Genomic DNA, 25,832 nt, shown 5'->3' with positions numbered 1-25,832 from the left:
AGTGATAATTGGTGGTCTTCCGCTTGCTTCAGCTCTTTCCAAGCGACGAATCTCCAACGGCAACTGTTTCTTTTGCACCACTACTGTGGAATCCGCCCGGCACCGATTTGTTTCTTGCCCCATCGCTAAGAAAGTCTGGTTATTCTTGTCAGCCGTTTGGCGAGCGGTGGTTGGTTTCTCACTACGTCCCTTTGATTGGGTTTTTGGGCAGCCCAAATACCCCACTCCGGCACAGCCACATATGAAGCTCGTGTATCACTTTCTTCGATATTGGGACTGTTGGCATAACTGGACCATTCGGAATGCTTTTCTTTTTGATTCCGTCTATAATGTTCAGCGGCATATTGCTAGGCTTAAGGGCCTCTTGTATTGGCAGCTAGATCTTCTCCAGCATTCAGACATGCTCTCTAGGGAGGACTTACGTCCCTGGCATATGGCAATTTCCTCCGCGTCTTTGCCATGACTTTGTAACTCGTAGTACTGGAACCTCTTCACATGATGGCTTAGTGTCATCATGTATTTTGTAATCAAGTAATCTTGTATTTTTTTCGTAATTAATACAATTACCTTTTACGAAAAAGAGAGAGAGAGAGAGAGAGAGAGAGAGAGAGAGATGCAAGGGCATCCCAAGATTGTCGCTCAGGACTAAGTGTAGAGAAGTAGCTTGATCCCCAGATAGATATGCATTAAAGTCGCCCATGACAAAACCTTGATGAGCCATGGAAAGGCAGTGCAGGTCATCCCAAAGTTGACAATGTTCCCTTGCCGTAGGAGCATACACGCCCACCAACCACAAAACCTCTCTCTCATAAAGAATCTCCAGAATCACAAATCGACCTGGAGGGTCTTGAGAAACCAATGATGGTTGCAGGCAGGATTTGACAGCCAACATAACTCCAAATTTATATGGAGCTTGACCGCTAAAAAAAACAAGGTAATCCTTATAAACATAACTCCAAATCATGTTGTTTATGTTCCACCGCACAAAATACATCCTAGTTTCGAGCAAACATGACTTTCCACAACCGATACTGCTTGTTGCCCGAAGAGATACCTTTCACATTCCACAAAGCAATTCTCATAATAAATAAAAAAAGAGAAAACTATTGAACCACCGCTTTTCCTTTTCCTTTCACATCTATAGCTTTAGCAACTTGGAACCTTTCCATCTCGCTTTAGATTACATCAACAAGGTCTGCCCTTTGCAAACCAGCAATTGAAGCACGAGAAGGAAACTGCTGCTGCTGTGAACAAAAGACATCCCTAGGAGGCACAAGCCTCCCCTGTGCATTAAAGTGCAAAGAAAAATTGGAATTCCTTTTATCATCCCCTACCGGAGCACGTGAAGATTGAGGGTTCATGTAAAACCCCTTACCTCTGCATTGAAAGGTCTGAGTGTGTCAGAGATCATAGCCTGGTTTCAGGCAGGCAGCAGCTGCACAGTCGGACTGTGCAGTCGGACTGCCACGTGGCAGTCCGACTGCCTGCAGCCGATTTTTATCTGGCTGCGCCCTATTTTGGCGCCCCATTCTAGGCAGATTTTCGCCTATTTATTGCTGACGTTTTCAGCAGTCTGGCATTCATTCTCTGTCGCAGATTACAGACCGGTGCCGTGCAGATCTCTGTCTCTGTTCGCAGATTTCAGACAGCAGACAATGCAGACTGCAGCAGACTTCGAGGTGGACAGCAGGTCGCATCGTCGAGGTGGAGACACGCAGTCCAGCCCACTGCGCCCGTGTATATCTTTGTATTCAGCATTCTTTATACAGCAGATCTTCAGTGTACACTGTCTCTTTCTCTCCCTTCTCTCTCTGCGTTCTCTCTCTCTCAGTCCTACGCTTCCGCACCGCTGCACTCTGACATGGTATCAGAGCAGTGTTTGAGGGCTGACTGAACGCAGAATCAACCTGAAGTGGAGTTTCCATCGCGACACAAATTTGCGTTTTTTGCGTTTAAGGGCAGACAGGAGGGCTGCGCCTTGGAACAAGGCTGAAACGAGTGTGGGCGCACAGGAAAGGAGTACAGGTGGTGGATTTGCTGCTGTTTACTGCTGTTTGTCGCGGAGAAAGTTTGAGTTTTCAACCTAAAAGTGCAGGTTTTGCTTTTTCATCGCCTCCGGCGGGTGAAGGAGCTTCGGGACGCTGAAGAGCCTTAGCAGGCTGAGTCTACTCAGTCAGAGGGGGCTGCTTTTGCGTTTGAGAAGGCATTGCAAGTGAAGATGTCTACAGAGATGGACTTGGAGTTCCAGGCGATTATGGACCGGAAGGTGCCAGTCCTACCGGCTCTTCCTACAGATCAAAAGCTCGACGGCGACAACTACCGCATTTGGCGCGTTATGATAATGGCCATTCTGGAGTCCTATGATTTGGCGGAGTTGGTACAGGAAGATATTGACCGGCCCTCGGTAAGAGATGAGTCCAAACTCTCTTCCGATGCTCGTGCGGAGTTGGCCAGGGCCCAGTCTCATTGGGACAAACTGAATGCCAGGATTCGATCCTTTCTCTTTCTATCATGCACTACAGCCGTGATCGCTCACATCGAGCACTTGACGGTGGCTCGTGAGATATGGTTGGAGCTTGATCAAATGTACAATCGGATGACCCTGATGAAGAGGGTTTCTTTGGAGGTACAGATGCGGACCTTGTCCGTCAATAAGTCTTCTTCGCTAAGGGAACACATTAACAAGCTAAGGCAGCTACAGATGCAGGTTCAGAATGCGGGGAAGCCGATCTCCTCCGAAGACATGGCGATTACACTCTTGTCCCAGTTGCCGCCACAATTCGGTACATTTTACTCTGCCCTTATTGCTTCAGGGCGCGAGTCTACTCTTCGGTGGGAGGAGTTAGTTCCTATGGTCTTGGACCAAGAGGAACAGTTAAAGGGACAGAATGCTTCCAAGACGGAGGTGTTGACAGGTCAAGCCTCTCAGAAGAAGGGGAAGGACCAAAAGAAGAAGAAGGGGGATAACAAGTCCAAGAAGGACAAGGAGAAGGACAAGGCCAAAGACTCCACATGCCATATTTGTGGAAAGACTGGCCATTGGAAGAAGGATTGCGGTGGCTGCACCCTCATCAGCCGCATTTCTACATTTAGTTGTCATTGAGGACGCTTCACCGAATGCTTCTGATGCTGCGATGGCGGCTTCCCAATCTCGAGAGTGGATTATTGATAGTGGTGCCTCACGGCACATGACTCCTTCATCAGATGGTGTTGCCCAGCTGCGCCCGTCGCGTGGGCAGGTTCTCATTGGAGACAGCTCTTCAGTTTCTATTGCAGGTCGGGGTAAGATGCAGCTTATTCCGGATGGACGAGGTGGCACACATACTTCAGAGGTTTTGCATGTACCAGGATTGGGGTACCATCTCCTTTCAGTCCATAAGATTTGTTCCCTTGGTCTTCTGGTGGAGTTTGACAGTTCTACAGTGCGAGTCCTTGATCGTGAATCGAGGAAGGTTCTATCATCTGGATATGAGGAGAACGGCATTTACAAACTGAAGTCTTCCACTGCCCTCTCTACTATTCTTCTTACCTCACAGTCACAGTCTGAATTATGGCATGCTAGGTTTGGTCACCTGAACTATGACTATCTTCGGAAGGCGTCACGGGGACAGCTTGTTCGAGGGTTGCCGGATATAGTGGTGAGCCAGCAGCCATGTGTCTCCTGCATAAAGGGGAAGCAGCATAGGGATGCCATTCCCCACACCGCTTCGCGGCGGTCTACTTCACCGATGGAGTTAGTATCTACGGATCTATGTGGCCCTATGAGGAATGAGTCCCTGCGTGGGAGCTCGTACTTCATGCTGATCGTGGATGACTATAGCAGGATGACATGGGCCTACTTTTTGGCACTAAAATCAGAAGCTTTCTCGCACTTCAAGGATTGGCTTCTCTTTGAGGAGAACCGATCAGGCCGGAAGTTGAAGACCTTGCGATCCGACAAGGGAGGTGAATTTGTGTCTAATGAATTTGCTCGGTTTTGTGCAGATAGAGGAATTCACCAGGAGTTCGCCAATACGAATACTCCACAAGAAAATGGTATTCTCGAACGGAAGAACCGCAGTGTGATCGAGATGGCGCGCACCATGATGGAGCACCGACAGACCCCTCAGGTTCTGTGGGCCGAGGCTGTGGCTACTGCAGTTCACATCCTTAACCGATCTCCTACTTCGGCCGTAGAAGGGATGACTCCATTTGAGGCGTATTTTGGGTCGAAGCCAGATGTTTCTTACTTTCGGGTCTTTGGGTGTGATGCCTATGTTCACATTCCCAAAGCTCACCGTGACAAATTCGAAGCGGCTTCCCGCAAACAGGTATTTGTTGGCTACAGCTCCTAGTCCCAAGGCTACCGACTCTATGATCCCGTCAAGCGGGATGTATATACTAGCCGTGATGTGCGGTTTGTGGAGGTTCCGGCTTCTTCAACGGGTGAGGAGCATCCCGTTCTTGGAGATCCAGGGGAGAGTTTGGCTCCTTCTACAGTTCCACTGGAGCCTGTGCCGTTTGATTATGATTCTGTTTCTGACACAGAGTCTACTGTTCCACCGGATCCTTCTGAGGAGTTACCACCGGTGGACATTCCAGAGTCTTCTACTGATGGAGAACGACGAGGGGAGGTTCGGCCTCCTCCTCGCTGGGCCCGTGACACACTCCGTGATTCAGGGATCGAGGGGGTTCCTGAGGAGTGGGGACCGCAGGATGGTCCGCGGCGGTCACGGAGGCACCAGGCGCATTCTTCGGAGCTTGTGTGCTCCAATTATTGTTTGATGTCCCGAGTTATGCAGGATCGAGAGCCCACCTCCGTGAAGGAGGCTTTACAGTCCGCCCCATGGAAGAAAGCTATGGAAGCTGAGTTGGAGGCTATTGAGAGGAATGGCACTTGGTCACTTGTGCCACGCCCCCCCGAAGAAGAAGGTGATTGGAGTCAAGTGGGTCTTCAAGACCAAATATCTCAGTGATGGTACTTTGGATAAGCACAAGGCTCGCCTTGTTGCTAAGGGTTTTGCCCAGCGCCCAGGGATTGACTGTCATGACACCTTTGCCCCTACAGCTCGTATGGCAACCATTAGAGTTGTTCTTGCTTTGGCTGGCCATAGGAGATGGCCTGTTTATCAGCTGGATGTGAAGTCGGCCTTCCTGAATGGTGATTTGAAGGAGGAGATCTACGTCGAGCAGCCTCCTGGCTTTGGTTCTTCAGATGGGAAAGTCTACAGGTTGAAGAAGGCCCTGTATGGTCTCAAGCAGGCCCCGCGAGCTTGGAACGAGAAGATTGATTCGTTCCTCCAGACTCAGTTGGGATATCGGCGGTCCAAGGCCGATCCGCAGCTGTATGTTCACACTTCCGAGGATGGTTGTGTGCTGTTTGTATTATATGTTGATGATTTGATTGTCACAGGTGATGATGCACAGCAGGTCCAGGAGACAAAGTCAGCTTTACATCGAACGTTCGAGATGACGGATTTGGGGCTACTCCATTTCTTTTTAGGACATGAGATTTTTTCAGTCTCAGAGGGGGATCTTTCTCTCCCAACAGAGATATGTACAGGAGCTCTTGGTGTCTTTTGAGATGGAAGATTGTCGGGCCCTCTCTACTCCTATGGATCCGAACTGGAAGGCCACTTCCCACTGTCTCTTTCTCTCCCTTCTCTCTCTGCGTTCTCTCTCTCTCAGTCCTACGCTTCCGCACCGCTGCACTCTGACAGAGTGATGGGGAGTGGCGATGGGTGGATGAGAAGCTTGTCTTGCATTACATCTAACCACTGAAACCAAAGAATCTTCCCGAGAAGACACATTCTGGTCAACCGGAATGGAAGTACGCTCAAGACCCATTTGAGAAATGTCCTTCTTTTACCTTCATCCTGACCATGTTGGGGAAGCATCTCAGAATCAGCTTGAGGCTGCTAAAGTGTGTGGGGAGGATGGTGTTCTTGCATATCCATGTCTGAAGAGGCCACACCATTCAAAAGAGAGCCTTCCTACTTGGGGGAGGTTACTCTTCACAGGTAGCTTCTATAGTGGGAGAGTGGTTTGCGTTTCTTGAGATGTCGGCTAATATATAGAGATAGAGACTCCAAGTATTAGTGGGGCTAGATCCATAATGGAGAGCATCAAGGAGGTGGTACCCCTAGAATGGAGGATTGACATAGAGATTGTGTAGACATGAATTGGGCACTTCATAAGAAAGATGTCCTTGCAGCGAAAGCCACCAACAAAAGAGAGTGTGTTCAGATTGTGCACACATGAATTGGGCTCTTGCAATGAGAGCCAACAAAGAGGTCCTTGCAATGAGAGCCACCAACAAAGAGAGTGTGTTCACTTTCAAAATAGAGATGGATGGTAGACTTATGTGAGAAGATCAAGATTAGTTAAAGTTCAAAGATAGGACCTGATACTTAGACCAACACCCTCAGACTTGAATGATAGATAAATGGAGACATTGAGCATACAATAGGAGACCGCAACAAAGAGTGTAGTGGGCCCTTGGGGAGTGGATATGGAGAGATCTAGTTTGTAGAGACGCCTGAAGATGTGCCCTTCTTTGGCTATGCCACTAGGCTTAGGAGAAGGATATAGATGAGTAAGATTAGAGTGGTGCCAAGTGCAGCTAAGCATTGACTACCTAGGGTATATCACTTTTTTCCTTTTCTAGATCCACATGGTTTGGCATTATAGATCTCTTGATTAGCTATTTGTTCAAGCTTTGTAATAGACTTTCCCTTGTTACATATTTTTTGATATGGAAATCCCTTACAAGGGTGCTTTATATTTCGCATTTTAACTTGGGGACACTTTGCTACGAGGAGTATTAATAGAATCTTTCCTTTTCTTTGGGTTAAAAAGATACCAAAGCATATGTGACTTGAAGGGGAATAAGGTGTCTAAGTCAAAAGTGAAGGAATATATCTCTTCTTTGACTCCTTCAAAGTGAGATCCACACATGTCCCCTTCTTTGGATACATCACTAGGTTGGGATGAGGAATATATAAACAAGATTAAAACAATGCTAGGTGCTATTAGCATTGGATTGCAAAGGTAGCTCACCACTTTTAGTGCTTGAGGGGATAGGGGAGAGCTTGAGAGTTGAGAGGAGAAAGCTTGAGAGCTTCAAGATATATATGTGTGTGTGTGTGTGTGTGTGCGTGCAATGAGAGAGAGAGAAAGAAAGAAAGTAATATTAACATCTACGAAAGGCCAAGTTGGCCTATGAGACCAAAACGTTACATACAAAATGTCTGGGAAACTTTCCAGGTCCCAGTAAAGCTACCATTTAATGCTATGATAAACTAATTGTGAGAGAGAGAGAGAGAGAGAGAGAGAGAGAGAGAGAGAGAGTTGAGGAGTTTCAGCAGGTTTGGGAAACGGGGTTCATGCCTTCCTCATGGAAAGGACTTATCAAACTGCTTCCAAAACTTCCGTCGCTGTCTATGTTGACACATTGGCAACCAATTTCTTTGATGGGTTCTATGTATAAAATCTTTTCCAAAGTAATGGCGAATTGGCTCCATAAGCATCTCCCTGCCATTGTACATCCTCTTCAATATGGTTTCACTAAGGGCCGAAACATTTTGCATAATGTCTTGAATGTGCAACTGGCTATTGATTATGCAAGGCACTCTAATCAGGAGGTGGTATTGATTCAATTGGACATGGAAAAGGCTTTTGATTATTTGGACTAGTCCTTCATTGTAGACCTTATGTCTACTATGGGCTTTGGTACTCCGATGGCTCGTTTGATTTACACCATTAGTGTTGCGGCGTCTTCGCGAGTTATGCTGAATGGTGGTGTTACCGAGACTTTTGTCCTTGCACGCTCTGTGTGACAGGGTTGCCCTTTGAGTCCTCTCTTTTTTGCCCTTGCGACTCATCCGGTTCTCTTGATGTTATCTCAGATGGCAGCTTCTACTCAGTTGGCTGGATTGTCTCTTCCTTTTGGACAGCACTTTATTAGTCAATCCTTGGCTGATGACAGCTTTATGATTTTGCGTGCGGATAAGGATAATCTTCACAAAGCATTAGATGTTTAGACTCTCCTTGGTCAAGCTTCTAGTCTTCATATCAATGCTTTGAAATCAGCCATTCTCAGTTGCACGGAGTTAGATTTGCAGTCACTGGAATGGCAGGGAATGGTTGTTCCCCGTGGTTCCATTGTCAGGCAACTTGGGTACCCTTTGGGTGTTGATTATCCGCTGAAACAACTACTAGAGTGGATTTCACAGAAATTGACAGCTAAGTTTCTGTATTGGAAGTCACAGGCTTGGCCTTTCCATGTTCGCCTCAAAGTCGCTCAGACAATTATGTTGCCAATGCTCACATATTTCTTGCCATTGCTGCCTTAGACTACCACTACATTGAATGCTCTTACTCAGTGCATTCGTTTCATGTTATGGAAGGACTCCTTACATGCAGGTATTTCATGGATCTCTTGGTCGCATGCATGCACTCCCAAACACATGGGTGGTGGGGCTATTTTGGATGCCGAAACTCATATGCTGGCACTCCGTTGGTCTCTTTTTCATGCCATGTGCTTGGATCATCACCCGTGGGTCTTGATAACCCGTTATTTTCTTGAGAATCACGGGCTGGTGCATGGTAATACTCAGATTTGGAGCTCCTGGTGGCATGTTCTTAATGCAGACTCTCGGTTTTCTAGTCCTATATCATCCCTGCTTGCTCACTTGGTATGTTCCTGGAAATTGGTTCTCAAGAAGGCTCAATGGCATCCAGCCGAGGATCGCATAGTCACTAACTCTTTTCAACAGGAACTGTTGGCAACCTCGCGATTACTTTCTTGGAAAGGCAAACATGAGCTCAGACCAAAATTTAATCGTATGGCACGTTTAGGCTTGACTTCCGCTGCAGATGCCACCCTTGCTAGTCACAACGTGTTGATATCGTTTCGTACAGCGAGAAGGATTTTCAGGATCCCTCGTGGATATCGTGATTTATGGGGACAGATTTTGATGGTGCTCTAGAGCAGACAACCCTTTCTTGCCCTTGCTATGGATCGTCCCTGGCAGGACTGGGACCTTACAGGCCGCCTGAATTTGGAAAAGGCCTCAACTAACCAGGTGTATCATCTTCTGATTAAAGATCATCGATGGCTGGTTACTAAAGCCAATACTGTATGGGGATTGCGTAAATCTCGGTCATGGTGGAAGGCAACTGTGATGGAGGGTTGGATGAACAAGACACCTTTCAAATGCAAGGTCTTTCTTTGGAGGGTGATGATCGGTGGTCTTCCTCTTGCTTCAGCGCAGCGTCGAATCTCCAACGGCAATTGTTTCTTTTGCACCACCAGTGTGGAATCGGCCCGTCATCGATTCATTTCTTGCCCTCTTGCTAAGAAAATCTGGTCACTCTTGTCGGCAGTTTGGTGAGCAGTGGTTGGTTTCTCGCTAAGCCCTTTGGACTGGGTCTTTGCACGGCCCAAATACCCCACACCGGCTCAGTCGCATATGAAGATGTTGTTTCACTTTCTTAGATACTGGGGCTGTTGGCACAATTGGACCATTCGGAATGCCTTTCTTTTTGATTCAGCCTATAATGTTCAGGGACATATTGCTAGGCTTAAAGGCCTCTTGCATTGGCAGATAGATCTTATTCGGCACTCTGACTTACTCCCTCGGGGGGACTTACTTCCCTGGCTCTGCGTTGTTGCCATGACTTTTGTAACTCTTTTGTAGTCTAGTGCTTTAGAGAGAGAGAGAGATTTACACACGATCGCTTAGAGCCATTGTATCTTGTAATCATGTAAACTTGTACCTTTTTTTGTAATTAATACAATTACCTTTTACAAAAAAAAAAAGAGAGAGTTGAGGAGGAGCAATGACGAGCAGAGATCCCGTCTAGGGTTTCTGCCTACCCTGTGTTGCTAGTGTCTCTAGCATCCTTTTCTGCACTAGGTTGCGCCTCTTCTCTGCCCAACTTGCTTGCATGAGGGGCTTGCGCATTGTTCGCTCCTCTTCCAGTTCGCTTTCTGCTCTAGTGTAAACCTGCCTTCGCTGCCCTCGGAACTAGTTGCCCGCCTGACAGCTATCAACTTGTGCAATGGCTGCCTCCAATGTGTCAAAGCCAAACGCCTGCCTCCCAACTGTGGACCTATCCTTGTTCCTGCCTTTGATCATTTTCTGCTGTCTTTCCTGATGCATGCTGCACCTCTGCTTCTTGTGTGTAGGGTCAGCTTGCATGAACCTCCCACGAACATATCATGAACTGTTGATAGCTCTTGCACATAGATGGAAGGTTTGGAGACAAGCTAGATGGATCAGGCCTTTGGTGTTTTGGGACCAAACATGGACCTAGACAAAGTTGCAATGGAAGAAGAGATGGTGCCCTACACTTGTGATATGGCTGTAATCTCTCCTAAGGTTCAGCCATCCGTCAAACGCAACAAGCATCTCCATGAACAAGATCTTGCTGTTCCTGAGGCCCTCGACTCAGATGATTCTCTGCAGCATTCTGATGCCCAGGTGGCTTCGCCTTTGCATGACCCCCAATAGCCAAATCGGGAGTAGCTACTAGAGTTTGCCAACTGTTTGTTGGAGGAGTATGTGGAGCACAATCATCCATCTATTTCTGCTTGTGTGGAGGACGACATTTTGGATATATAGGTGAATACTCTGGAGGTTCTTCACTCTTTTTCTGCTTTCGATGAGCAAGGTGTCGTTCTTTTCTTCATTGGCCGGATACCGCTCCTCACATAGATACGTCAGTGGTCGATAGCTCTTGTTCAGGTTGATTATATAGAGGAGGTTTTTGCTGGTCCGTGTGGTTTCTATGAGGTCATCCTTTCTCCTTCGGCACAAGATTGCCTTCTTACCCAACAGCCCCTCTTCTTTAGAAAACAATTGGTGCACATTGTTTCATGGCATCCCATGGTGGACTTCCAATGTTTGCTCAAGCAAGCTTGTCCGGTGTGGGTGGAAGTTGAACATTGCCTGATAGCTTATTGGGCCCTTCTAAAGGATGCTATGGCTGTAGTGGGTCATTTATTGGTGACCCCCAGGCTTAAAGCAACCAACAGAAATCGTTTGTGCATGCTAGGGGACACAGTCAGAAAGAGGCCTAACTAGCTGTGCCTCAATTGCAGTGGTATAAGGCCTCTTTGGTTTCAACTCAAGTGGGGTATTTTTTCTAGCAATTGTGTCTCCTGTGGTCAATTGAGTCACTTTGCAACCGAATGCCCAGACCACAAAAGTACCCTGGTGGATCAATTAGTGGATAGGCAAGCATCTGGCCCCTCCATCTGCTCCAGATACACAAGGATGGACAGAAGCTTTGAGGGATTGAAGGCAAAACTAAGGAGGCCCCAATGCCCATAGTACCTCGTGATCCTTGCACATCATAGGACCCCCTTTGCATGTATTTGTGTCATTGAGACAAGTCTTCTGATGCTCCTGCTGTTCAAGATGCTACTGCCCCAGGGATCCACAATGCCCAAACAGCAACATCCACACAGCGACATTCCTGTGATCCTCGAGCTCAACTTGCTTTTGATGATGCAGGTCGAGTCATCACACCTTGGGATCGCAATTATCGAGGCTCTACTTCCCACCTTCCAGATGGACCTTCCTAACGGACTGAGCATCAGCGGCCCAATCCTTTTGCAGTGCTGGGAGGACTTCTTTGAAGATGGAGCATTGGAGACAATGGCAGCAGAGGCTCAGGCCCACGCAGCCAAATTCCATCAACACTCTTGATCCCTTTCATCTCTCTAGTCGCAAGGTGCCTATTGCACTCTCATCCTTTTGCACCTGTTGAATCCCTTGTATTTGGTTCATATCTCATGGCCTAGTGTCCCCCTTGTACTCTATAATCTTGTTATCTTGTAATTTCTTTCATAATTAATATAATTACCCATTACAAAAAGAAAAGAGAGGTCATGATGTCAAGCACAGAATATGGCACAGTCCAGGTCATGACCAGTGCTTAGGCAGAGGCACAGTCTAGGGCAGAGGTGCAGTCCAGATCCATCGCTCTGCAGGGTCATGTCAGGCCAGTAGGAGGAGGCAGGGCAAGTCAGGATAAGCAGAGCTGCAGTCCTGGGGTGCAGTCCAGGGCAGCAGCATGGTGCAGGTGCAGGGAATCTTCACCCTTCAAGTGGGCAGGCATAGGGTTCAGCCGACAGGGTGCAGTCACAAAATTGGGTGCTCAGTCCAAGAAATTCATCGGGGGTAAAGATCGTGAATTTTTCAGCCCTGCAGTTGGGACCCCGGACAGACACATACACCCTGTTTAGCATGGACAGATTTGCATGGCCAGTGACAGAGAGGAGAGAGGCTCATCCTGCATAACTGCAGCCCAGGCCTGTGTGACTGTATCATCAGACCTGTAGGCAGACAGCTGGGTGCACATACAGGCACATAGTGCTACACACAAGCGCAATCCTCAACAGACTTGTATACAGACAGCCACAGCACAAAGGACAGATGGAAACCTCTTGTGGCATCAATATTGATTTTATCGATCATTACTATGATACTAACATGGGGGGACTACAACTTTGCTCATGAATAGAGGCCCAACTTGCAACTGTGAGCATGTTTAGGGGAGTTGTTTCTATCTCATTTCTACTCTACTCTTGAGCATGATAACCACACCACACTTCTTGCAGACAATCAACCAAGGGTGACGCAATAACTGTTATCATTGTTTGGTGTACTTGGACTGCCAAAAATAGTCATGCTATAGATTTACTAGATCTACCCAGCAGAAGACTCTCTTTACGATTTGGAAAAAGGTTCTACACACTCTCCACTAGAGATGGGAAAGTCCACAGGATGACTCAAAGACTATAAGGAGGAGAAGAGAGGCTTTTCTCTTGAAGTCCCTTAGAGGACTAATCTTTTACTTTTGATTTGGGATATTTCGTACTTGAAGGATTTTGATAGGATTATTTCTTTTCAAAAGATTCATGTTTATAGATGCATTAACATTGAGGTTAAACTTATTTTCATCCTTTTTTAACCATATTGAGAGCTTGAATAATTTGCTGCATTAATGGTATCCTTGATATGGACTGTCGATCCCTTCTTGCATTCTGGAACCTCTGCTTGATGGTCTTTGTCATTGTACTACAACTGCTATTTTAGAGTCTTTACCTCACCTTTGAGGAATTTGGATTCTAGCTTGATGCCTCTAAGTTCTTTCTTATAGCTAAAAGGGGGGGGATAAGTTTTCATCTTGATTCTTGTGGACTTCTTGTGGACTTCTTGTATGCATATCAAGAGGATGTAAGATTTTTTTGGAGGATGTAGGGTTGGCTAGATACATTCCTTGAGAACTCGATATCTACTTTTCATCATGGTTTGCTTCTCTGAGTGAAGCTGCAGGTTTGTTCACAAGATCAGATCAGAACATATCATGATGCAGCAATCATCAATTCCTTGTTATAATTTGGCTCATTATGAACATGATCATGCATAACCTTTCATTAATCATAATTATCTGTGTTACTTTTAATTTAAGAAATCAATTCTTTGATTGTTGCTTTGGTCATCTTCCATCATGAGATGGGGACTCCTGTCTTGATAAATTGTGTAAATCTACTGAATTCTTTATATTATCTGAGCACTTTCATCATAGTTTCATCTGCTCAAACAAGAAGAAAAAACAAAAGAACAACATAAAGCAACTCCCTTTAGAGGCTCATGATCCACAGCAGCATGCTGCTGTAAAAGTAGCTAAAGAATTTGAGGAAGAGCCACATGTCAAGGAGATTAAGGACATCACAAGTGGAAGGAAGTAAAACCCAGCAATCTCAAAAATCAGCATTAGGTTTTTTAATGCATTTGCAGATGAACAACACATGAAGTCCAACTCACCGGATTATAAAATCGTTGCTTGGAGAAACCACAATCAACAACATAAACGATACCCTAAAATGTGAAAAGCACCTGCTTTAGCTCCAAAAGGGAAAAAAAAGGAGAAAAATTAAATAAAGCCAAGAAACTACATGTGTACTTCAAATGTTACACCTCCAGGGTCAGGGAAGTTTCTGCAATATTTGTTGCCACAATCACTTTCCTCTTCCCCCTTGGTGCAGGATTCAGAGCTATTTCCTAAGCATGTACAGACACACCAATTATCCCTGGCTGAATCTAGTAACATAAAAAAACAAACAAACAAGGCTACAAAGACACTTTCTGAATTTGTACTTGAACTCAATAGTCACCTGATCTGACCGAGACAACCCTGCATAAAGAGGGGCTACAGCTAATCCTAAAATCACCATCCAAAAAAGATGATTAGGAATAATTGTGTGACTACATGCACCCTCCTCTCCCTCTAATGATTATGAGTAATGTTGAAAACAAGCAGCATTACTTGTGAGTGGCAACATGCACCAAACATAGACCTCTCTCCTCCCCCTCTCCTCCCCCTCTCCCTCCCGTCCTCCTTTCATTTCTTCTCTCAAAGAACAATTCTTTCTCTAGAAAAAATTTCCACTTAAAGAGTCCCTCCCCTTTTCAACCCCCTTCCACCTCTACTTTTGCTTTTACTAGTCTATTTCTTTCGTTCTGCCCATGATGAGATGTATCACAATCAGTTGTACTGATAGCCTCATAGCTCATTTTGGCCTCTATAAATGTGACTATAATAGACTCCCTGCTCCCTCCCTTGCCATCTCGCTCCTACCTCCTCTTCCTCTACGTCTCCCTCTATTTCTCCATCTCACCCCCTTTGCCCAACCTTTTCACTTCCACTATCTTCCTCCCTTCCCCCTGGGCTTCCTCCTTGTGACCAGCGTAGACCCCTCTTTCCCACCTGACCCAAGGCAGATGCACAGCAAGATTTGGCTTTTTGACATTTAAATCACACATATAGCAATTGTGTTTGTTAATCTAGGAGCAATGCTTTTTTAGCTAGCGCATACAAGATTCTGAAAATGTTGAAAAATGCCCCTTTGGATATGGATCTATATTGAGAACACTGATTTTGTTAAGTCAAACAATAATTATTGAACAGCTACTCCACAGCATTTATTAGTAGGACCCTTTGCTTCTTTTGCCTTTTATGTGTATTTACCTTGATCTTATAACTGAGTTGCCATTTTACATAAGTCTATTTCCAAAGGGAATATCTAAAGATTGTGTAGTACAATACCATAATCCACCATTGCAATTGAAAATATCCCTTCAAAATCTTGATTGCCTTTCCAAAATCTTATTCTAAAATCTGCGATTAAAAGTTGTTACCTAAATTACACTTACTTGTTTAAAGACATAGTGATGTCACATTGTCATGAACACAAATGTGAGAGCCAAAATGATTTGGAGCAATTGTGGAGCTCTTACCATCATATTGCCTCAAACAAGAGGAACAGAGTTGGTATGCAGAAGGCCAACAATCCTGTCTTCACTAGTGAAACTTGTGTATGCTTTGCAAGAGTGTGATAGTGAAGGCTGATCCCTTTACTTAGTGGGAGGAGAGCAGGAGGAGCATACATGAGGGCATTTCTGAGACCTTGGGAAGGTAACCAAGGAGGCAACAGCAGAAGGCAGTAGTGAGGTGAAAGCTGGGGCTCCTATCAGGACATCTTAGAGGAGCCCAGCAGCCCTTGAACATTGTTCTCATTGTTTGACTTTATATATGTATCCACTATTGGCCTTGCCACTTGGGCCTTGGCTCTTTCAAGATATATACTTCAGCCTCAAAACATTTTTAAATTAGGCTCTTAACTCTTTAGACTTTATTTTTATTGTTTGTACTTATTTTGCAGCATTGACTGGTCTTAATGTACTAATATATCTGCTCAGGGCCAAAGCTGCAAGCTGAATATCTGGCCTTGTGTTGCATAAATAAATGAGGAATCCAACTGCTGGAGCATATGTATGAATGTCAAACAGATCATTGTCATCATGCCAAGACAGCTTGAGTCCAATCTCCATCGGTATGCTAACTAGCTTGCAATCCTCAAAGTCAAATCTTTGAAGGAGTTTACCAATATATTGTTGGAAAATGGCAGCTAGCTATGGGGAGAGAGAGGAGAGACAATGATAGCAAGGGAGTGAGCTGAAGCAAAGAGAGAAGAGTGTACTTGCTAGAATGAAAGATAGAGTGAAAATACAACTTATGTTTAGGTCAAGGGTTGACCTAACCAGCCTTCCACCCACATGCTCGCACGAAACACATAGAGGTGCATTACCATTATGTTGAAGAGAGATGCTATGCAAGAGAGATCAGCTTGATGTATGTACCCACACAGAAAAATGTTGCAAACATTTTCACCAAGGCATTACCACGCAAGAAGTTCGAGGCTTTTCGAAAGTCCTTAAACTTGTTATCCTTTGGTGATTGATCATCCTTGTACTTCATCACATTGCCACTCCAAGGGGGTGTTAGAATTTGCCGATTCTATGGGCAGCGCCCAATGTAATTTGTGTGGTGTGGACACTTATTGAAGTGTCAATGTAAGCCGTCATATTTTTCCAAAATTCAATCTTTGTTTTTGAAAATTGCTTCACCCACTAACGGGGTTTTGTGCGCGTAAGCACAAGATCTCAGATCTGTGCAAAATCGGCTCACAAATTCGGGGCTTTTCTCGAATCTGGGGATCTCAACACAAAATTGGACAATCTGACTCAGAAATTGCAAAGTCGGTGCACTACCCCCCTCCTCCCACAAGACGTAATGAGCCACACGCATCTACATCCTCCTCGCACTAGCAGTTCTCCCCCTCCCACACTGCCACCAACTCATTGCACAGGAGTTTTTCCACACTGGCCCATTGTCCTACCTGAGAGTTGCAGAGCGCGGAGAGTTCCCACTTCCTCTAGAGGTGGGGATCTTCGTGGTTCGTATGTCAAGGAGGGGCAAGGTCCATCTACTAGCACCGCCGAATGGACCAAACTACGCTTTTTTCTTTCAGTCATCCCACTCAGGGGTTTGGACGACGACAAAGGTAGAGGAGGAGTTGAAGAGTCACGTGGAGGCGCACATCTCTCAGTGGGTGGGAGATGGACTAGCACTGTTTGCACAACAGTGGCCTGATTGCATGATGGACGTTGACTGGTGGGCCGGTGCTGAGGTCCCACACTTGAGCATCATCTTTCGAGCCCCTCCACAATGGAGAGCTTCACGGGATGTGATCGAAAGGCCCCTGGCACAGGTGGCCCGTTTCTACCAATGTACAGAGTCAGGACTCTCAGCATGGCTAATAGATGCATTGATAGTACCACCTGGAGCATCTATTACCCCTATGGTTGGACGGAGGGCCACCATGGGGGATTGGAGTTTACCATCCAGACCTGCGGCAAAGCGCACTTGCATGCCCCATAGTTTCTCTCCCTCTTTAGCAGCTTCCACACCGAATAAATGCCTGTTCGGCCAGTCACAAGTTTCCCCATGAGCTTACACCCATGTATACCGAGAGTAGTCATCAATAAATGTGACAAAGTACTAATAACCTCCAAGTGCACGTGTCCTGGGACCAGAAACATCAGAGTGAATAAGCTGCATTTTTCGGACAGCACGCAATGCACCATTCTTTTTGAAGGCAAACCTATGCATCTTGCCCAAAATACATTCCTCACATGCATGAGGAGGTGGAGTCTCCACTAGAGGTGATGCATCTACCATATGACACCTCTGGGTCATCAAACTCCCAAAGCTCATGTGTCCATAGCAAGCATGCCATAGCTCCGCATTTTGCATAGCAGGCAAAAGAGTAGTGACTGCTAAAGTATTACGAGACTGTCTATCATATGTATCCAATAAAAATAGACCCTTATGCAAGGTGCCGGACAGTCTAAGTGCATAATCCATCTCTCTGACTCTAACAATGCATTTGTTATCCTCAAAGATGACCTAAAATCCATGCTTATTAAAAGCAGAGATAGACACAAGTTCTTTGTAATGCCAAGTACAAACAAGATATCTAGAAGCATGAAATGGTTCCATTATTTGCCATTTTTATCTCTTTAACGAGCATATTTTATTCTCTTTTCGATGTCTACTAGTCTTTTGTGTCCGTTTTGCAGAGTATGTAGCAATGTTTGTGGTCGCAAATGTTCATGATTCTTGTTGTAGCTATGCTCGCAGGGACGCTCGCGGCTTGGAGGGGGAGAGTAATTATTTTTCCCATGAGCTGTTGTTGCTGAAATTGTTATTGAAGACTAGAGTAGTTCGCAGGAGCTCACTGAAGCTAGTGAGGGAGGAATGATAACTCCTTATTTTGTGCCATTTTTACACTATTTTTTGGCAAAACTGAAGAGTTTTGGCTTTGTATTATGTATTATTTTTCATAATTAAATACAACCATCTGCAACAGTAATAGTGACCTTCCCAATGCCACATACATCATAACTACTGCTGTTCGCACATGTAACATGCTTCCCAGCAGGAGATGAATGCAAAGAGATAAACAAACACTTCATGGAAGTGATGTGCTTTGATACCCCACTGTCAAAATACCATGTTTGCTGTGTTTCAGCAGCATTAAATGCTGAATCAGCCATTGAAGGATCATAACTGCATGTGAGAAATGCATAGTCGTCCTCTACAAAGTTGGCTGAAGTATCATCATCAGTAGATTTGCTTGCTGATGTTTCTTGGACAGCCAAACCGGAGTTATTTTTCTTCTTTTTGGCCAATCTCTTTTTGCATTCATCGATATAGTGACCAAGCTTCTTGCAATAATGGCATTTCCCCTTCTTTTTAGTCTTTTCTGTGTCTTGGAAAACCTTATTTGATGGCTGTCTAGCATCACCCTTTTGCTGATTTTTTACATTTTGCTTAACTTTTCCTTTGCCTTTGAACTTGGAAAGCATAGCCACATCACTTGAACACAATCCCACATTCTTCCGAGTCTGTTCCTCTTGCAGTAAGAGGCCTTCCAACTCCACAAATGTAAAGGACTGTTGCCCCCCCCCTCAAAGAGTCTGAAACCAGGATATGACTCTGGAAGAGAGTTTAGTGTGATGTTTACCAATTCAGCATCTTGAATGACCTCATCGACATTGAGTAGCTGCTCACGCAAATCCTGTATGTGAGTAAGGTGCTTTGTCATGCTATCACCTTCATCCATGGTCACATTGGCCAACTCTCTGCGAAGATAGGATATCCTGGCCTAATTGTGTGTTGCAAACATATGCTCAAGTACATCCCAACTTAATGTTGATTCTTACCTAAATTTACTGAATTTTCCCAAAATTCTCTGTCCAATCTAACTGTAACAACAATTGAATGCTCCTGTACTGCTTGTTGCTTGCCTTGGAGTGCGTGTCGAGCAAAAGTCTCAAAATTCTTTCTAAAATTTCAAAGAAATTGAAGAAATTTCTATCTTGCAGCTGGAATTTTCGCAGTAATGTCCCCTTGAGATGCATGCCAACAGTGAACAGCAGCTAAAATCTGCCTCATGATGCGTGCCAGATCCAAAAAACTGAAAAAGCCCCAAATTTTCTTGAGCCAATGTGGAAGAAATTGAGCAATGTCTATTGAGTTTGGTAACAATTTGTGCAAAGGGCCTCCAATCGAGTAAAGGCCCCAAATTTTTGGACAGCACGAGCTGAGATTCGAGAAGAGATGCCTGAAATAGACTAGAAATTCCAGAAATTTTGAGAAAACCCTAAATCTAAAAATTAGGGTTTTTGCACTTTTTAGGGTTTGCAGAAATTGGTGGGTAGGACTGAGAAAGTGGCGGGTAGAGCTGAGAAAATGGCGGGCAAAGCTGAAAACAACAACAACTCTTCCAATATAGCAACTCCTCGGGTTGCGTGTGGAACAACGTGTTGGATTGCGCGCAAGGCTACGTGCAGGCTGAAAACAGCAGATCTAGAGCAAATGACCGAGCTGGACAGATCTGGAGCAAATGGACAGATTTGGAGCCGATGGCTAAACTGGAGAAATTTGGAGTAGACAAGAGATGGCTCAGCTGCAGCTCATCCTCCACTTCAGCAGCACCTCACAGCACAGCTGAAAACTTTTCCTCGAGCTGAGAACCAAGCTGGCAATAATGGGACCTTGGGCGGGATGGCATCGACTGATGGTGGCTGAATGGAATCCGCACGTACGAGTTGCTCTCATACCAAATGTTGGAAAATGGCAACCACTTATGGAGAGAGAGAGGAGAGACAATGACAACAAGAGAGTGAGTTGAAGCAAAAAGAGAAAAGTGTACTTGCTAGAATGAAAGATAGAGTGAAAGTACAACTTATGTTTAGGTCAAGGGTTGACCTAACTAGCCTTCTACCAACTAACTAGAGTTAGGTTTATTTTACTCTAGAGCCTAGTGTCAGTACTTTAAGTTTCTAAGACACTTGGTGTACACACCTTACATTGACACTTAAATAAGTGTCCACGCCACACAAATTACATTGGGCACTGCCCATAGAGTCAGCAAATTCTAACATATACCTGGATTGTGACAATTCGATGCCTCTAACTTTATGAATAAAATAAATGCCCAAATAGTAATGCAAAGGCCCCAAATCTGACATTTCAAAAGTTTACTGCAATTTTTTCTTCAATGCTGAAATCTGATTAGCATGTATTCCTGTGAGCAACAGATCATCCACATAAAGACAAATGACCAACAAGGATCTCCCTTCTTTGCATAATAAAGAGTAGACTCTGATGGGTTGTTAATGAATCCTTGGCTGAGTAAAAGGCATCAATTTTTGCATACCAAGCTCGTGGTGCTTGCTTCAAACCACATAAAGCCTTTTTCATCTTGGATGCCAAGTGTTCAGATCCTTCAACCACAAAACCGATGGGTTGCTAAACATTCACTTCTTCCTGAAGTTCCCCATGTAAAAATACAATTTTAATATCAAGCTCGTACAAATCCAGCCATAATGGGTAGCCAAAGCAACCATACACCTAATGGTGGTCATACAAGATGTAAGAGCAAATGTCTCCTCGTAATCAATGCCCTTCTTTTACGCATAGGCTTTTGCCACAAGCTTGGCTTTGTACTTATCAATGGATCCATCCGCTTTTCTTTTCAACTTATAGACCCGTTTAGTACCAATGGCTTTCTTTCCAACAGGCAATGTAACTAAATCCCATGTTTAATTCTTCATGATTGAATCAAATTCAGCTTGCATTGTTGCCATCCAATGCACACTATGTTGTGCATCCTTAAAACAATTAGGCTCCTTATCATCAAGTGTGTTTGCTGCCATAACAAACTCCATTGTGTTAGTATGATACATGCATATGTGCTTGTCTTCTAGTACGACTAGTAACAGGAGCATCCAAATGTCTGTCTTGTAAAGTCTGCAAGTACCATCTAGGCATTTGTCTAGCCTCCTAATTATGTACATGCTCCTGATGAACCTCAAGTTCAACATCTTCTTGATTATTCAGATCAGCCATAGGCTGAATTTTCACATTGTTTAATGGAGTTCCTGGCTGAACACTTTGTTCATTTAATTAAGCTCCAATTGTATTACCAAAAAAAATAGGCAGCAGCCCTTCAAACACATCATTTGCAGCCTGATGTGTGTCAAAACCAGCAAGAGATAATTCTGATTTTTCATAACAAAATCACATCCCTACTTTTTGAAGTAAAATGTGGCTGATTATATTACTAAAAAAAACTGGTTACAACGGAGTATTCATGCTCTACAGGCAAGTTGGAGCTGATGTGGCTGAGAGGACAGGCATGGGAGGCAAGTTGTGCAGGTAGTGATGCCTAGAGGCGAGTATAGGACGGGCAAGGGGCAGCTGACACTGCTGGACGAGCTACTCTGGTTGGGGGCAATCGGTGGTTGATGCTCCAGCTAGTGGAGAGCCTAACAAGCCTCGAGCTCAGTTGATGGGGAGCTTGGTGAACCTAGGCGCTCTGATACCAAATGCTGAAGATGGGGATGGAAACTCCAAGCTCGGTACACAAAGTGAACAATAGAGAGAGAGAGTGAGAGTGTAGACACAACTTGACACCCAATTCAATTCAAGTGTGTAAGTGAAAGTACAAAGTACAACCCTTAGATCTTAGGGTTGTGTAAATGCCTTAAAGTGCGTTCACATCTGAAAGTGTGTAAGTGCAGTAAGTGACCGAACTATGTAACATAAACACACAAATAGAGAATAATGTGACTGGGGCAAAAAACCTCTCTTACGAAGAGTAAAAAGTGCCGCACTGTTCTACTGCAGATCACCGATACTCCTCTGTGAGCATAGGTGTAAGTCAAACCCAATAGTTCGAATCTTAAAGAGCATAAACCCACAAGAGAATCATATTAGTATAAGAAGCATTTAACTCATCCTAAAGTGTGGATCGAACTGGAAAAGAAGTATCCATTTAGTTTGTACCTTATGGCACATACGGCATGGTACCTATAGTATAGTACAGTATGAACCCTTTCGTACGTGGTACTAGCTCAACTATGGTTACCAATAGCTTCATCCCTTTCAAAAAGGTGAGGAGAAGAAAGTTAGGGAGCCACTTTTACAAACACAAAAAGGATGGAGCATCCATACCACCTCACTCCATCAAAACACTTTCCATGTAGGCTTATATTGTGAAAACCGATTGTATGGCCAACTCCATAAAGTCCTCAGTACAACTTTCTATTCTCCCAAACCACCATCATTCACTAACACAATTCCTTTATGATTGTGGTAGAGTGGAAGGCTTAATTAGCATCTAAGGCAACTTTATGCCTCTACCATTTATTGTAAAGTCAAAAGAAGACGTTCAAATTGAGTGCTCCCCTCAGTAGATAGAATAGTGGTTTTGCAAACAGACATACATGTGTATCTTTGTGTGAATGAAAACGTGAAGTTTAGAGAACCATTCCATGTGTCCATAGACATTTTTAACCACAAAGTGTTCAAAGGTTTTGAGATTCACAACAGAGACTTTCATATTTAACTATCAAAAGCCAAAGATTAGAAATTGCAACCACAAAGAGCAAGACATATACCATTTGATACATTGTCAGCCTCGTCCTCCAAAAGGTGCAGAGCTTCTTCCACATCATCTTGGCCGGTTAAAAAGACCAATATATCCCCAAGTGGTTCCTACAATTAGAAAAAAACAGTAGGAAACAATCCACATCAGAAATCTGAAATTTAATCTCTCCATGTAGTAGGTAATTGTATCAATTACGAAAAGATACAAGCACAAGATTGCAAGATTACAAGATGCAGGATGGCTCTAGTCCATTGTGCATAAAAGTTACAAAGTCATCACAAAGGAACAATGGAGATTGCCCTATGCCAAGGGACTAAATCATCTCTGACCAAAATATCAACATGCTATAAAAGGTCAAGCTGCCGGTGGAGAAGACCCTTAAGCCTCACGACACACCTCTCTCTCTCTCTCTCTCTCCACCCCACCCGCAGGCGGTAATGGGAAAGTATATTAATATCATGAAAAGCACAAGAGTTGCAGCACAGTAGAAGAAGAAACTGTCACATTCCTCCTGAGGAGAGGGCCAGCATGCTGCACAAGATCCAGTTACCAATGGAGAAGACCTTTCAGCCTAGCAACAGGACTTTGAACCTCGAAAGGGGAATTAATCAAGAAGATTCCACACCAGTAGTAACAAAACAAATAGTTGTGCCATTAGAAATAGGGTGCCTTGAAATGGCTAAGTCAAAAGGAAGATCACTGATCGATATCCTCCAAGGGGAGAGTTTGCATTCAAATGGATCTTATTGATCTTGGCCTTGGTCACCAACCAACGACAGCCTCTAATCAAAAGAAGCTAAATCTCGTTTACCGAAGCATCCTCCACATGCAGCCAACTCAAAAGTCTCCAATCCTACCAAAGATTATCTGAATCAAGGTTGGGGAAGGATTGTTGATCCTACAATTCCGCTCAAACCATTTCCCAAAAATGATGCTACTTGCAGAGGATCCACGAAACCTGTCTGGCTATGTGGCAAGACATCAGCACACCACAAGTCGACACAGTCGCATTTGTAATAGAAACCAAGCCCAAACGTGCCATCCAATTAAACTGCAATGTGACCATCTTGTTTTCCTTCCCAAGAGAGCAATTGAGACACAACCAATAACTAAGTCTACAAGGAATTAGCACGCAATCTATCCTCCACTGGATGCCAATTCACATTCTAAAGGACAACCTTCCAAGAGCATACCAAATGGGTCAAGAGAATAGAAGAAGGATCCGAGAGCTTGGGATTAGTATTGAGCACATACCACCACGAACCCTAAATTTTAGTGTTCCTATAGTTGCACTGGTACCACGTACGAAAGGGTTCGTACTATATTGTACTATAGGTATCATACCTCACATATTAATACCGTAGTAGAAATTGAAGCAATTTGCACATCTCGATGACGCAAATAAGTACAGAGAGGGTTTGGTGATGAAGAAGGGCCAACAGGCACTACAAGTACGGAAGTCTCCTTGGCTTTTCCTTTTGTGTGGTCAGCTTCCGTCCATCCTTGTGTCCCCAAATACGAGGGAGGAGGTGGTAGTTTCAATTGTGAGTGACTGGGCTCAATAATCTGTTGCTCAACACCACAAGGGGGTGCATTTTGCTCTTTATCCATAGGATGGTCCACGAAGGTAGTCTTTCAATTTGGACACTCTACGAAGAAATGAACCAGCTGACCACAAGAGACACAATGTTCAATGAAAGTACCCCACTTGAGGCGAAACCAAAGAGGCCGCATACCATTCCAATTGAGGTGCAACTAGTTGAGCCTCTTTCCAGCTATATTCCAAAGCATGCACATCCTATTTCTATTAGATGCCTTCAAACTAGGGGGCATCAACATGTGGCCAACAGCAACCATAACATCCTTAGGGAGGGCCCAATGTGGTTTGCACCTTTCACCTTGATTGCCTATGCCATCTAAATGCCTGCAACACAGATTGCGACTTGCGCTTGACTGTCGAACAGTCCCTATGACGTGCGTAGCATCTTGCAAGCCTGACTCAGCCTAACGACCTGTTGTGTAAAAGAATTGTGATTCCTATTCTCGTTGCTCCCTCTGTCTACAACAACATTCCCCCCGGTATCACAACAGCTAGCTTGGTAGGTCCTCAACAATGACGCGCAATGGAAACCTCTGGTCAGACGCTGATGCATTCTGCGAGTGCCCCCCAGTCAAACACCTTGCGTGTCTTCCTTTCTAAGGAACAACTCTTATCCGTCCATGCCACAGAGCTGGAACTGAAAGAAACAACAATCTTTGGCTAGGTAGTAGGACACTCTCCATCAAGAGCCCAGCTTCGGGATCGGCTTCACTCCATGCTACGCATTGGCACAATGCAAATTGTGGAGGCAGTTCTCATGGATCAAGGGAACTTCATGGTCGGACTCACCTCCGCGGATGCACCCTGTGAGCTAGTGGATAGCTCACCTTATGCCTCCACAAAGGGGGTCATCTATATGGTTCCATGGTATAGTGGCTTAATAATGGAGGACTTCGTGCTCCACAACAGGTTTCCTAGATACTCGGTCATCCTTCTATTTCCCGGATTGGTAGTAGAGTATCATCAATTAGTGGAGGACTTTGGATGGCTTTTCGGCACATTCTTCCTCGCTCCTTCGCAGATGCAGTGATAGCTGCAAGAGTCCCGAAGGTAAAGGTGGCTGTGGAAGATACAAAGAACATACTTAAGTTTCTTGAGATTGAGGCATACAAACCCTCTTTCAGGTAGTAGGTTATGGTTACAGGGCAGCCTGGTTAGTGCTTGCGATGCCATGACTTTGGGCATCAGGCAGCAGATTGCATGCCTTTCGGAGACAAGGCGGCTCAGCCGGCAAACCCACAGGTGGATGCTGACGGTTTTACACGGGTCCAGCGATGATACGGAGGGAGACGGTAGGGGGGGCCTCAGTCAGCACCTCAAACACAACCACAGCAGTAGAGAGCAAGAGGGGGGGCGACTGCAGAAGAGCAGCCC

General features: G+C 44.8%; 1 protein-coding gene across 2 annotated transcripts in view; it reads right to left on the bottom strand.

Annotated features, from left to right (window-relative positions):
- LOC148014897 (RNA helicase family protein) overlaps positions 1-25,832 on the bottom strand; it is a 291,388-nt gene that overhangs the window by 96,592 nt on the left and 168,964 nt on the right. For both annotated transcript variants that reach the window (XM_087665509.1, XM_087665508.1), the window contains exons 10-13: positions 22,869-22,965; positions 14,171-14,217; positions 13,974-14,057; positions 13,821-13,874 (exon numbers count right to left, since the gene is read on the bottom strand). In XM_087665509.1, the coding sequence (XP_087521635.1) occupies positions 13,821-13,874; positions 13,974-14,057; positions 14,171-14,217; positions 22,869-22,965 (282 nt within the window). The remainder of the gene's footprint in view (positions 1-13,820; positions 13,875-13,973; positions 14,058-14,170; positions 14,218-22,868; positions 22,966-25,832) is intronic.

The sequence above is a fragment of the Lygodium microphyllum genome, chromosome 24 (genome assembly GCF_053477565.2).
Source record: "Lygodium microphyllum isolate KBCC chromosome 24, Lygodium_microphyllum_v1.1.10, whole genome shotgun sequence".
NCBI lineage: Eukaryota > Viridiplantae > Streptophyta > Polypodiopsida > Schizaeales > Lygodiaceae > Lygodium > Lygodium microphyllum.
This window is presented reverse-complemented; position numbering and strand designations above follow the sequence as displayed.